The sequence below is a fragment of the Lepisma saccharinum genome, chromosome 27 (genome assembly GCF_977018435.1).
Source record: "Lepisma saccharinum chromosome 27, izLepSacc3.1, whole genome shotgun sequence".
NCBI classification, from domain to species: domain Eukaryota; kingdom Metazoa; phylum Arthropoda; class Insecta; order Zygentoma; family Lepismatidae; genus Lepisma; species Lepisma saccharinum.
The window spans coordinates 5,626,340-5,639,751 of NC_139255.1; the positions used below are offsets into that span (position 1 = coordinate 5,626,340).

General features: G+C 36.8%; 1 protein-coding gene across 40 annotated transcripts in view; it reads left to right on the top strand.

Moving 5' to 3' along the window:
- The window catches only part of shot (dystonin-like protein short stop), an 888,743-nt gene that overhangs the window by 718,835 nt on the left and 156,496 nt on the right, over positions 1-13,412 (top strand). For all 40 annotated transcript variants that reach the window (XM_083113147.1, XM_083113158.1, XM_083113144.1 and 37 more), the window contains 2 exons: positions 3,857-4,065; positions 12,511-12,661. In XM_083113147.1, the coding sequence (XP_082969273.1) occupies positions 3,857-4,065; positions 12,511-12,661 (360 nt within the window). The remainder of the gene's footprint in view (positions 1-3,856; positions 4,066-12,510; positions 12,662-13,412) is intronic.

Here is a 13,412-nt window from a genome sequence, read left to right on the forward strand (position 1 = left end):
ATGTAGGTCCAGTCCTGATTAGCCTTACTGTGCATAAAGTGGACTTAAAACAACAATTCAATCAATGATAAAATGAAGGGCTCTGGTGTAAAAAATGGTAAGTGACATAATGCAGGTTTTGAGATACTGAAAGTTGATGTTTCAAAAAAATCTGAGTTACAAATTAAAATAGGTTTCTAAATTATTTACAGCAAATATGATTCACTAGTATGTTTACTATCATACAAACATGATATTTCATCCAATTTATTTTTTTCGGTGGTGCTACATGTGATTTGTTTGAGGGTGGTTCAAGGAATTGTAGTTACCATGCTTTACATGCAACGATATTATCAAAATGAGTGATCAGATACCACTTTATTCAAGCTAACTTCTGATGTCAGTTCAGTAATAATATTTTGACATTTGACTTTATATAGCTACCATAACAATTTGTAACACAAACATGAAAGCCTTTAATAATAATAATTTTATTCAATAAACAACAACCTGAGCTACTTGTTGTAACAAGTTTTTGCTTACCTAGGTCTATGACTGAAATGAACACCATTATAAAAATAGATTTCATCGTTTTATTACGTTAGTATTTAAAGAAATAAGTTCTAAATGCTTGTGATTAAAAATAACTTCCTTATATCTATATGGAGATCAATATTCGTAAAAATATGTATATATCTGAGCATTTTTTTAAGCTTCACATATCTACTTCATACACACAGAGGCTCTGTTTATTATCTCAGCATGCCAAGCAGATTGCGATTCACAAGCCTCTCTTGATAACAAAGCTGTTACGTAGACTATCCAAATTGCATACAATGGCAATATTAGATTTTTGTGATTCAATAAGCAATTTATACATAAAATAGGGATGGCCTCTTTTTTTTTAAAAAAAATTGAAAATCTAAAAATATTTTTTTCGAAAATGAAAAGTTGAAGTACAATTTGTTTTTTCAAAAAACTAAAAACTATTTTTTTAAAAAAAAACTTTTATTTTTGAAATAGATTTTTTCTAAAAACTATTTTTTTTTCTAAACTTTTTTTGAACTATTTTTTTCTTCGAAAAACTAAAAACTATTTTTTTAAAAACACATTTTTTGAATTTTTTTAAAAAATATTTTTTTTCTTTGAAAAAACGAAAACCTTTGTTTCTTTTTTCGAAAAACTGAATAATGAAAAATCGAAAAATTTAATTTTTAAAAATCTAAAATCAATTTTTCCAAAAGGCCATCCTAGTTTAAATCTCTATCTTCAAGATAACAATTACCAGCCACCGTGGCAAAATGGTTAGGAAATTGCGCTATGATGCCAGGGGTCCTGGGTTCTAATCCCAGCCTGGGCATGGATGTTTTTGAGTTTTTATTCATCAATTTCATCATATCATCAATCAACTACATCTTTACAAATAAGCCGAAAGTGACACAAGACATGAAGTAAAATAAAGCAAATCAATGAAGACACAATTTTGACCTTGTAAGTTTGTTGTATTTTCTTTAACTTGACATCTTTGTAAAGAATGATTTCAAATGTACACAGGGCTTAAGTTTTTAATAGTTTTCACTGATATTTAGCTCTTATGGATTAAAATAGTTATAATTTAGAACCAGAAAGAAGACATATTTGCAATATCAACAATAAAATAATTTGCTTTCATCAATACGAAAGTTAATTAAATTACAAATATGTTATTAGATCCACCATAAAAATGTTGTAACTTTTAAAGTGCACATTACAGATTTGTGAAAGAAATATTTTATAAAAGAACTTGACTGTTCCAAGTAATTGATATGATTCAGATCAAATTACATATTCTTTAAGTGTAATACATTTTTGACGTTTGTAAGGCATGGTATCTTAAAGCAGCCTTAAATGCGAATACCCAATTAAGAATCAAAGAAATTTCTATGTGACTATAGTTATTTATATCTAGTAGAAGAAAAGTATGTGCTTCTCTACTAGATCGCAGTACACATCCAGGTACGAGAGTAAAATTTATTTCGAAACTGCCATTATGAGCACTGCTTCATGTAAACAATGGTATCTACAGTAGATACCACGGTTTACATGAAATAGAATGTACGTGGCCATGCTAGTTTTAGTCGTATTTTTGATTGTCAACCTCTTCATTCTCCTCATTCTTAGTTGGTGGTATATATTCCGGGTCATTATGGGAATCATGTACACTTTCTAACTCGTTCTAATCTTTGCTGTTGCCTCAATACTCGCAAACTTTGAGACACGTTGGAATTCAGTAACAGTCGTTTCGCTGCCATCTTTGCTACTTGCCATACTTTACATGAAACAACTGGTAGATACCATAACTTTAAACAAGTCTAGCTCTGTCATCTGTTGACGAAAGGAAACACTTCGAGTACGATTCGACTCCATTTACGATAGACTACACGATGCACATTGTAACTCCAAAATGACCAAAATTGCACTTACCATGTTTTACACCCGAGCCCTTCAAATGATAGGCATAATAGCGTAGTTGTTTAGGAGTTGTTATTGCCAGTTCAAGTAGTATTGTTTTGTGGTACTTTTGTGCCAATTGAACAAAATGAATGTTCAATTTTGCTTACGTTTGAAAGACACAATTCCACTAGCAATGAAATCTGCTAGTGTGACTGTTTATGGCTGTACATGTTTGCATGCAATTTAGTGGAATTCAGTGGTAGCATCTTTTATGTGTTCGTACTTTACATTTTTACGTGATACACCTACCCTGCTGGAAATTTCTACTGTTTTCAGTAAACAGAATCTACTGTTGTGAACTGTACTCTACTGTGTGTCTCTGAAATCTGCTGAAACTCAATGGTTTCCCACATGTACAGTAGAAGAAATAGAAGTGAAATATTCTCTTCAGTATTACATGTATTGTAGTATACAGTGCATGTAACTCAACATGTGGACTGTTATAAATTTTTTCATTCCTCCTGATTTGAAATTTGTTTTTATATTTATTTGACAATCTAAACACGGTAGATGTTTCAAAACACCTATAGATTTACTGAAAACAGTAAAGTATAACGTCTCCTTCACTAGATTGTAATTTTTTTTAGCTACTGAGGAATGTAATTGAAATATTGTGATTTTTATGTAGAGTTCTAAGCAAATGTAGCAATAAAGTAATTAATTACAGATGCTGAAATTCTAGTATCATTCTTTTTTATTGAATATTAGCATATCAGTTTATCAGTAAAATTACTAATTTGATATATCTATAAGTAGCCTCTAATTTAGTGCAAAATCCTACCATCTTCTTTTTATGCCCCTTTTTGTAAAAGTAGAAGCATAATTTTGCAGTTTCTTTTTCTGAGGCAAAACTCATAGCTGTCACCTAGTTAAAAACATTAATTAGGAAGGTTTATGAATCATTTAGGTTCTATGTTCGTAATTTTATGTGATATTGGTTTCCAGTATTGGTAAATTATCAGTGAATCCTCGATTTTACATTTTCCAGGGGATCAAGCTCAAAAAACATAACATGTAAGAAATTGTAAAATCGAGGAAACTTGTATGATATTTTGCTATGCTGGGACGATCAAGATTGGATGCAGGAAAGTGTAAAATCCAGGAACGTAAAACCGGAGTTCCACTGTACTTTTTTGGTATTGGGAAAATATTCATATTGGCCTAACACCTAATCGTAAAACTTGATAAAGTGAAGCGAAAATGCAATAAGATTAGCATGAGAGAATTATTCTTATTTCCGCTTTAAAATAGTCTTGGAAATTGTAAGTCTGAGGGAATGAAGTGAATCTAGAGAGAGAAGAATTATCACATAGCTTATAATATATATTTGTCTTGTCTGAAGTCTGTTGTAGTGCATGCGTGAAAGTTCCATTCTGCATTTCAGGTCCATGAAGATTTGTTGAGCCTTCAAAATTCCATCCATCAGCAGCAAGGTGTCATTGACCAGCTGAACGAAGATGCTAACAATACCAGACGTCTAGTTGAGAAATCAAGGCCAAATCAACGACTGCACCCAGACGTTGATCGTTTGGAGGAGGACGTTACACAAATAACAACCAGATGGGGCAATGTTTGCATGCAGGTTGTTGAAAGGTGAGCATTTTACCTTCTCTTTCAAGTACAGTGATCATATACATATGCTGCTGCTGTAAAAATGCTGTTTCAAGAGTTTACCGGTATAGGCAAGTACATGTCGCTCTAACCTTCAATGTATTGACTATTATTGTGTTTCCCTTCCACACTTGGCAAAGGTCCAGAATATCTTTTTCATTAGAGCTAAGCCCATAATGATTCCAATGGATAATACCAGTGGTAGGGATGGGCCGATATGAAATTTTGGCTGATACCGATACAGTACCGATATAAAATTTACCGATAACCGATATTTTACCGATCCGATATAAAATTAGAAATGGTCCTTGAAGACACTGAAATTTTCATTGATCTTCGTAATAAATGTGTGTTTTGAGCTGATTGCAATGCAAAAGAAGTTTAATATTTAGACATTTACTTTTTCAGAAAGTAGGGCATGGACATTATCCATAAAAATTACAACAAAATGGCAGAATTTTGCACTAAATTATAAGATATTTATCGATATATCGGATCGGTAAAATAATCGGTATTTTTACCGATAAACCGATACACCGATATGCCTATATGGGCCGATACCGATAGAGTACCGATTAATCGGTCCCATCCCTAACCAGTGGAATCTGTATCTGAAAATATCAGTTCATATTTAATCACTAATAACAGCTGACATTCCGCATCGTGCCCATACGGTCAAAGGCGTCAGGCTTTGGACTCTAGTTATGGGATGCATGCTGGTTACTGTACGGACGCGATAAGAAGCGGCGTGCAATCAGAACGCAGAACAGCGGAACGTGACCAAATTCTGTCTCCTCGTTGGCTGCCATGTGGCTGGGGGGTTTCTACATTGCCACGTTCGCACAAACACATGGACAGGCTAGTCAGCTGTTGGCAAGCTCGGTAAAAAAGTGTCACGCGAAATTAAGAACATACGTATCAGTATGCTAATATATGTTATTTCAATCGTAAAGTGATAATTTAACGAATCTAGAAGTTTGAATCTGAAGTTTCTTGTAGGTTGACGTTATCTTCCAGTGTGAATTTTACATTCTGGCAAGCATAAAACATTTTATCTTCCTGCTCTGCACAGCAACCGAAAATCTTTAATGAAAGAACCTTTGTCGTGTTTTTATTATGGTACATTGCAAGCATCAGCTACCGGCATCTTTTTACTTAACGTTGTATCGTATCACAATTACCAACAAAAGAAAATGCATCTTGTGTTATGAACAACTGTGGCAAATCGTTCTCCTTTGATTTCATGCCGCCTCTCTTTGCCTTCTTTGTCACGCCGCGATTGTTGAACCTTCAGAACTTACAAATGAAATGTATTTCTTGCAAATTAGGGCAAATTACGTATAAACAAATAGGATCTACTTATTAATCATAAAATTAAAAGTAAAATAAATAATTTTCTTAACCCACTGCTATACAAATTACGTACAACTTCGTTTCGTTAACACGTTTTTAAATTATATTTTGAGGAACCTACAAAAATTCACCTCTAAAACAGAATTTTACAGAACTGAGTTACTGTATTACGAAGAATTTATCAAGAACAAATCAATTGTGTGTGAATTGATTGATTGAGTTGGTGTTTTAAAGTCCACTTTATGCACACTACGGCTAATCTGGAATGGACCTACAGTTGGAAGTGGGATCCGATCCACTATGTGCCTCGACAGGGTATCTAACCCAGGACTACTTGATTACAAGGCGACAACACTTACCCTACCACTGTGCCATCGGGGAGGCACATGTGGATGTGTGAAGTGAGATAATTTGGGAAGCTGTATGAGAATACAGGCTCTGGAAATACAGAGTTCAATAAATTACAAGGAAACGCTTGGCAATTGCTCGATTTCCTTAACATTAATGATACATTTGGTACATGTGTTATTAATGCTTTGAGCTACCTGTATGTAAAAACATAAAAAATGAATGAAAGAACAGAAGTAGTAGTTAAAGAATGAGTTGTTTTTGCTTACTGGCTACCATTACAGTGGCGCTATCCCACGATCATCTTCATTGTTGGTTGGTAAAGGAACATCTTCATCTGAGCTACTACTGTCACTGCTGTCTTCCCGCCCAAGTGAAATTACAAAATCCTCCATTTGCTGCTCTTCAACTCCCTCCTTTTCCCATGCTTCGGAAATAATCTTCCTTGCGTGTTCTATAGCCGAACACCACCTATCTGGTGTCACATCCCCGATAGCCTGTTCTGTCAATTGAAAAATTTTAGACGGTGTAAAAGGTGGCAAAGTGTTCCTCTGTGCTACCAGCCCTTTGACCTGTGCCCAAATAAGTTCGATTGCATTGTACATACAATGATAAGGCGGGAGACGGACCACCGTATGTCCCGCTTCTTCTGCAAGCTTGTCTATTCGATATATGGGGAACTGGGGTTTGTGTAACATAAGGAGCTGCAGTAGTTCAGCCTTCCTCATGCTCATATCACATGCTACGTTATGGCGTTCCAGCCAGGTTATGATATCAGCTTTGCGGGATGACATCGTGGGGGGCTTGTCGACTTGTGTTGAATGGTATGGCTCTGTCACGGTATCTAGTGACATGTGAAACGCAGTTCGATATAAATTAATTTTTGTTTATTGATTCATTTTATATTCAAATATAAAAGTGTGAGGTTCTTTATTTTGTGGATAAATTTGTATCCGAGCCAGACGTCGGGAGTTGGGGACAGGTTTTTCTTGAGTGACAGCCGCCTCAACACGGAGAGAAGGAAAAGGATTATTTTCGTCGGACAGGGCTAGGAATCGCGGCGGGCGGGCAAACCCATTCTTCACGGATGACCAGAAAAATCAGCAGGAGTCCGAAGCCTGCAAGGATCGAGGACGCGCACTTGACCGCGTTTCAAGACAATGGAGAGAGGTCATTTCCATCCCTCTGAAAGGGAAGCCAAGCCACTTGAGCGTCCTTTTCATCGGAAGAATTCGAATCTCTTATATATAGGCAGTACTATGATTCCATACACAGTTTTTACCCGGATTTCACAGAGAGAGCATCTCCGCGCTACACTCTCGCGTGATCATTGTTTTGTGTCCGTGGACTTTGTTTCCTTACGTACCGTGAGTGAATCGCAGATAGAGCGTTACCAGTGTGCGCCTTATTTTGGTGAAGATTACGCGGTGATTTGTTTTTGCCAAGCGTGGACTACATAATGATGGAGGGCTAAAGAAGATAGAGAAGGGGGCCGTCGCTCCCCCTGACGCCTGCAACGACGCCGAAGCCAGTCAGCCAACGCCAAAGATGACACCAAAGCCAAACACTGCCCAAAGCCCGAAGGACGTTTTTCAGAACGACGCCGAAGCCAGTCAGCCAACGCCAAAGACGACACCAAAGCCAAACACTGCCCAAAGCCCGAAGGACGTTTTTCAGAACGACGCCGAAGCCAGTCAGCCAACGCCAAAGACGACACCAAAGCCAAACACCGCCCAAAGCCCGAAGGACGTTTTTCAGAACGACGCCGAAGCCAGTCAGCCAACGCCAAAGACGACACCAAAGCCAAACACTGCCCAAAGCCCGAAGGACGTTTTTCAGGATGACGCCGATCGAAGCCCGTCACCAGAGAGATTCCGAACCGGCACGTGACCACGTACATCCAACGCTAGTGGCAAGAGGAACGCCCGAAGTACTAAGGAGGTGCAAGTACACCAGATCGTCGCAATTATTCTTCGTCGCGATCGACCTCGGAGGACAATTTCGCCACAAAGGAACCGTGTGCAAGTCCCGCGTCCAGGAGAGATGAATGACCACGCCATGTAGCAGAGTCTGGTACAGTATACTTCAGAGGGTCTCATGTCCATGTAAACGTGCGTCGTTAGTATCAACACCGTACGTTTAACGCCGAAGTCTCACTTATTTGCAAAGTTACTCAAGAAAACCCGAACCTAATTTCCGTCTCTGACAATTTTTGGTATTGTTGTAAAAAAGGGTTCTTTCATGTTCAGATATTCTAATTTAATTGTCTGCATTCAGCGTTACAAGCTCCATTTCATCTCTTTAATATTTAGTGTAAATTGTCAAAGTGTGCTCCATTTCTTGTATAACCGACCGCCCCGTCGCGCCATTTAACTTGTCAATAGTTGACTGAGGTGTCCTTTTTAATTGTGGAAAGCGTAATTTTTATTGCAAGGTCGTGCGCATGAAGTAGTATTATTTGTTGCATAGTGGTTTTTGATGTAATTTTTGCTCGCGCCGACGATTGATTAGTGTATTCCGGCAGCTGGAGCCAATTAAGTTTTTGCATCACTATGTAATTGTGTAGTTGTTCTCATTGGACGAGAGAGGCTTGTGTGTAATACCCCCCGTCCGAGAAACTGGTAATATGTCGTGCTTACGACTCGATGCATACGTTCATTCGAACGAAAGATTTATCCATGCCGACCCAATTGTCTTAGTTAACCGCTTTCCGAGGGCTGGCACTTTAGTTAATTTAAAAGAGCACAGGAGCTGGCAGACAAATGCCCTAAATTCACATAAAGGTTTAAAATTAAAAGGAATGAAATGTTAATGAGATCCATGATTTGTATCCATACTTCACATGTAAAAATACCTCATGTGTGTGAAAGAGAGATAGCGTGAATGTTGTGAGAGTGAGGAGGCTTTGTAAACAGTTGTTGATTGCTATATTTTTTTTGTTGTTACAATATATATTCACTTTTTTACCGTTCGTCAGTGTTGTTATTTGACGTTTTTCAGGTACCAGATACTATGCTATTAGTGTTTTATGATTGTTCGAATCTACATATCAAAGGTAAACAAAACAGTGTAACATTTCAAGGTATTAATCTCCGCCTCGCAATAGTATGACAATAAACGACCGTCTCAGTACCGAACTTGAAAACTGGACCGTGAGTCACGACCGGTTTCCCGTACACATAACGACGTTTGGCCCCGTGCCGGGGTATGATTGACACGTCATTTCGGGGACCGTGAGTGCACTCGTTACAGGAGGAATATTTGGCAGCAGTTTGTCTACAAACCAAGAAATGTAACCCTCAGCGTCCATTTCTTCGTGGTAGTCACCGCTTTTCCTGGATTGAAACGCCCACAAAGCTCCTTCCACAAACCCGTGAACCGAGCCAGCATGACACACAATAATACTCCCGTACGTTCAAAATCATTTCTCTTCCCTGTGTACCAATTACTTTCTTTCTTCTTTCCGACATTGCAGTACAATTTATCCGAACAACTCTTACTTACAAACACACACACGAACGCCCGCTCACGCACAGAAGTTAACGTTGTTCCTTCAAATACGAACAGAGTCGGAATGAGAACAATGGAAGTGTCCCGTTGTTTACTGTTTAACCAGATGTTTAATCCTACACGTGTTTCTGTGGGCTCGCGAAAATCCTGAAGTAGGTCAATCCGGCAACAGCGCGTCGCTACCAGAGTGGGTGGTTCCACGCCGCTTGCTAGCGCATCCCGACAATAGTCCCCCCCCCCCCCCCTGGGGGAAAGCGTAACAACTTTTCTTCTCAGAGATTTCTGTGAGTGTATGGGACTGATGACCACCCACAATCGCGAGGAAATTGGAAGCTATGAATAAGTAGCGTAATCTGGTCATGGAAAACCTACGACTGGGGGTTTGTCGTGCTGACCACACATCGCCCAGTAACTGGTTGGATGAACTTCCACCTCTGCCTCAAGACCAGCTGATCGCATCAACTCTTAAAAAACTGGCAGACATCTTGAACGTGTTTTCAGGCAATGAACATTGGGCTTTGCAAAATATCCTGCAAATTAGACAAAATGTATAATTTAATTTAATTTTGCACCAACATTGTGTGGCAATTGAATTTCATAATTACATGAGAGCTATTTTAATATTACAATTACCTCAGTAGATTGATGTAGTCTAATTACAATGTAATACTTTTATATTAATATGTACACAATGTCTAAATATTTTGAACCTATCTTTTACTTGTTCCATTGTTCAAGGATCAGTATGTTTAAGTATCAGTTAGAATTGATAAGTGTATAGGGATTTGTATGAGTATATATTAAAACTGGTATCAGCTCATCTCACCTTTCATTATCTTTCCAAGTTTTTCATTTTTTTATGCATGATTTTGCTAAATGACGTGCATGTTTAGTGTTTTATCAGTACACTTACAAAATAATGGTCTGCTATTGGGCAACTGATGATAGCATATGAGTTTAACCCACGTGAATTTTTTATATAAGGAGAAATTTGCTGATTTTGATGTACGCACTGATAATTTTTTAGACCAATTCTGATAAATATGATCATTTAAGAACTACTATGCAATCAAAATTTCTCTTTGTGTATTACGAAAAATTCCAAACTTTTAATCAAGAATGCTACTATAACTGTTCCAAGCATATTTCTCTGAGGAGCAATTTAATTTTTTCAAAACATTCTCAATTTTTCCTCTAATTTTCTCTCCCCTACTAAAACCATTTACTTTTGCATTGCAAATTGTGTGAAGCTCACAATGTATGGCATTTACAATATTTTTCAATTTCCTCTTAGGTGTAGAACATAAAGATTAAAACGTAGAACATGTCCAAGGAAAATTGAGGCCATCTAGTTAACTTATTTTGTTAAGTTCCATTCATAAGAATGTTGCAACACTGTACTGTATCAAGGTGGTTCCTGACCGTAAATTCCTTGAATTCTGGAAATTATGCGTGGAATTTTGGCTCCAATAATTATGTATGAATTGTGTTTAATTTTTTTTTCACAAATGTGAAAAATGACCACATATTGAATTAAAAATCCACACCTCCCCCTTTGATTAATCATTGTTGAAGGTTTCTGTCATTTTTTCGAGACATTGTCTGGTGGGGATTGCAGAGGAAGGCCACTTTATTTTAGACAATAAAAGAGGGAAAATGATTGCTTTATACTCTTACTATCTTTTTTCATGACCTTGAGAGGATCACAAATTAATCACATGCTTAGTAAGATGTTTAAGGAAATGTTACAACAGATTTGGTGGGTTAGTAACGGTCCGTTCCAGGATTCGGCCAGGGAAGCTAGGGGAATTTATGAGCCAAGAGCTCGACCTAACGTTACCTGGTCTTGCTTACCCGTTGCATTTACCAATGATCAGATACTTAATTTCTTAATCTTGCAGATGAGGGAAACAAATATAGATTTTTAACATATTTAATTAATAAAGACATAAACCTAACATACTTACACAAGAAAAAGGATACACTTGTTACACATGTAAACAGAAACTTCTCTCCAATTGGCACTTATTGCCACACACAACTGTATACTCAGCACAATACTCTCCCGGGTTCGAACTCTTATGCACACACTCTACCGTATAAGCTACTGGCGCACTCTTGTGTTCTTAACGCATCTGTCCGTAACAAATCTTGGCAGGTAATGTTCTTTTTCGAGCCTTGTCGCACACTGTTTCCAGAAAACTATTTCCCAAAAACTGTAGCTTTTGGTGGATGTGTCCCCTTGGCCCAGTGAGATTGTCCGGCGTTGATTTGACCAAACCGTGGGAACAGCATCTCCTGGTCATTCTCTGGATCCTCCAGTTTCTGCCACATGTTACCTAAATTAGTTCAGCGATGATGGGCAGTGTCCAGCCGAAGAGATGCAGCAGGGCTGGCTCATTTGTCACTCCTCGCATTCCTTCGTCCTGGTCCCTGGCTGGAAGGGAAGAAACGTAGCCCAGACAGGAAGAAACTTAGTTCCCAACTTTCTGAAGTAAAGTATTTTCAACATGCAGCAACATAGAATTGCTATAATGTTTAGTGTAAAATATTAATATAAATTAAATTTTATTGTAATAATTATTTTTTTTTGCCTTGAATTTTTTGAAAATTCACCTTGAAAACTTCAATTTTATCTGGGTCATAGAGTAGCCATCGTGTGCATTCAATTTCCATAATCTCTAAACAATGAATTTGTAGAGGTTGCTCTGTTTCAGTTGAAGTCTTAAACGGAGCAACCTCTACAAATTCATTCTGCAAAATGTTTTTCGTAAAATTTTCAGTAAGTATATGAGCACATGTTAATTTCTAATATAAGCGCTGATTTGTTTTCTAGATTTCCTAAACATATAATTTTTCCTCCTCTTATCTCTTAACTGCTCGAAGCAAGTTAAATTAAGATACTGATTCACTTCCACATTATCTTGTACATCCGTAGTTTTCAAGTGGATGATATAATGAACATGTTCGTGATAAGATATCAGGGATTCTTTAATAGCCCTTCTTGCATCCATTAATTTGGAAGGACCTATAAATTGAACATTTTTTTTTATAGTCCTACAGTTCAAGTTCTTGCTGAACTTACGTTGTTAGTAATTTTTATTTTTCACAGCACAATCTCTCATATTGTAAAGTTTTGATAATGGTCTGTTTAATTTTGTGATTTTCTTGGACACTTTTCATATGAAATTGAATGAGAATGTTTTACTGTTGCAGGCTACGAAGCTGTGAAGCAGCCTGCGAGTTGCTCGAGAGGTACACCAGTGCTTACCAGACCGAGGTGTCGTGGATAGATGAAAGCTATAGCAAACTGAAGAATTTGTCAGCCATTGAAGACAAAGCAAAGGAGCAGTTAGAACCAACATTAGTGAGTTTTGTTTACAATTAAATTAGATATTAATAATAAAATAAAATTATTAAAATTAAATTAGTTATTATCCATAATTCTTTGCATACATTGCCCTTGTATGAAAGCATGAATGTTGTTAGTTTAGAAAAATATACCCTGAACCCTAATTAACCAGACTTACTGCTTAAGTAATAACAGTAGACTCTCTGTATTTAGTAATCAAGGTTTTGCTTCTTTATACTTGTCAAAAATGCAGTTCAGCTGATATTATTTGATTATATTTGGATTATTTTTAAAATTTCTTTTCGCAATCAGTGTCTTTCTTTCTTAGTGTCACTGAATTTTTAAAGAACATAAAAACTAATTTCAACGTTTTTTTATTGAAATTACACTACATAAATGACACAAGAGTGCTAAATTTGCTGCATACAAATATTTTTTTATAAACCTGTTAGCAGTACATGTGAGATATAAAAACAGAATTCTCTAATAGTATATTCAGTATGTGGTGTCAATAGTTGCACTTTTTGTTAATAATCAACGCACATTTGTACAGGGTTAGTTTATACTTGGGATTCTTATCAGTGTCAATACTCATTAACGTTCTTACAAATTACCCTCACTAGTATCAAATGTTTGAATATCAATAACTATTACACCTTCAATGTGGTAATCAAGAAGAGTTTCACTGTCAAATATCTATAGCTTTATTTATATGATTACAAATATTTTTTAAAAAAATTAAATTGTTTTTACACATTTTGCCCCT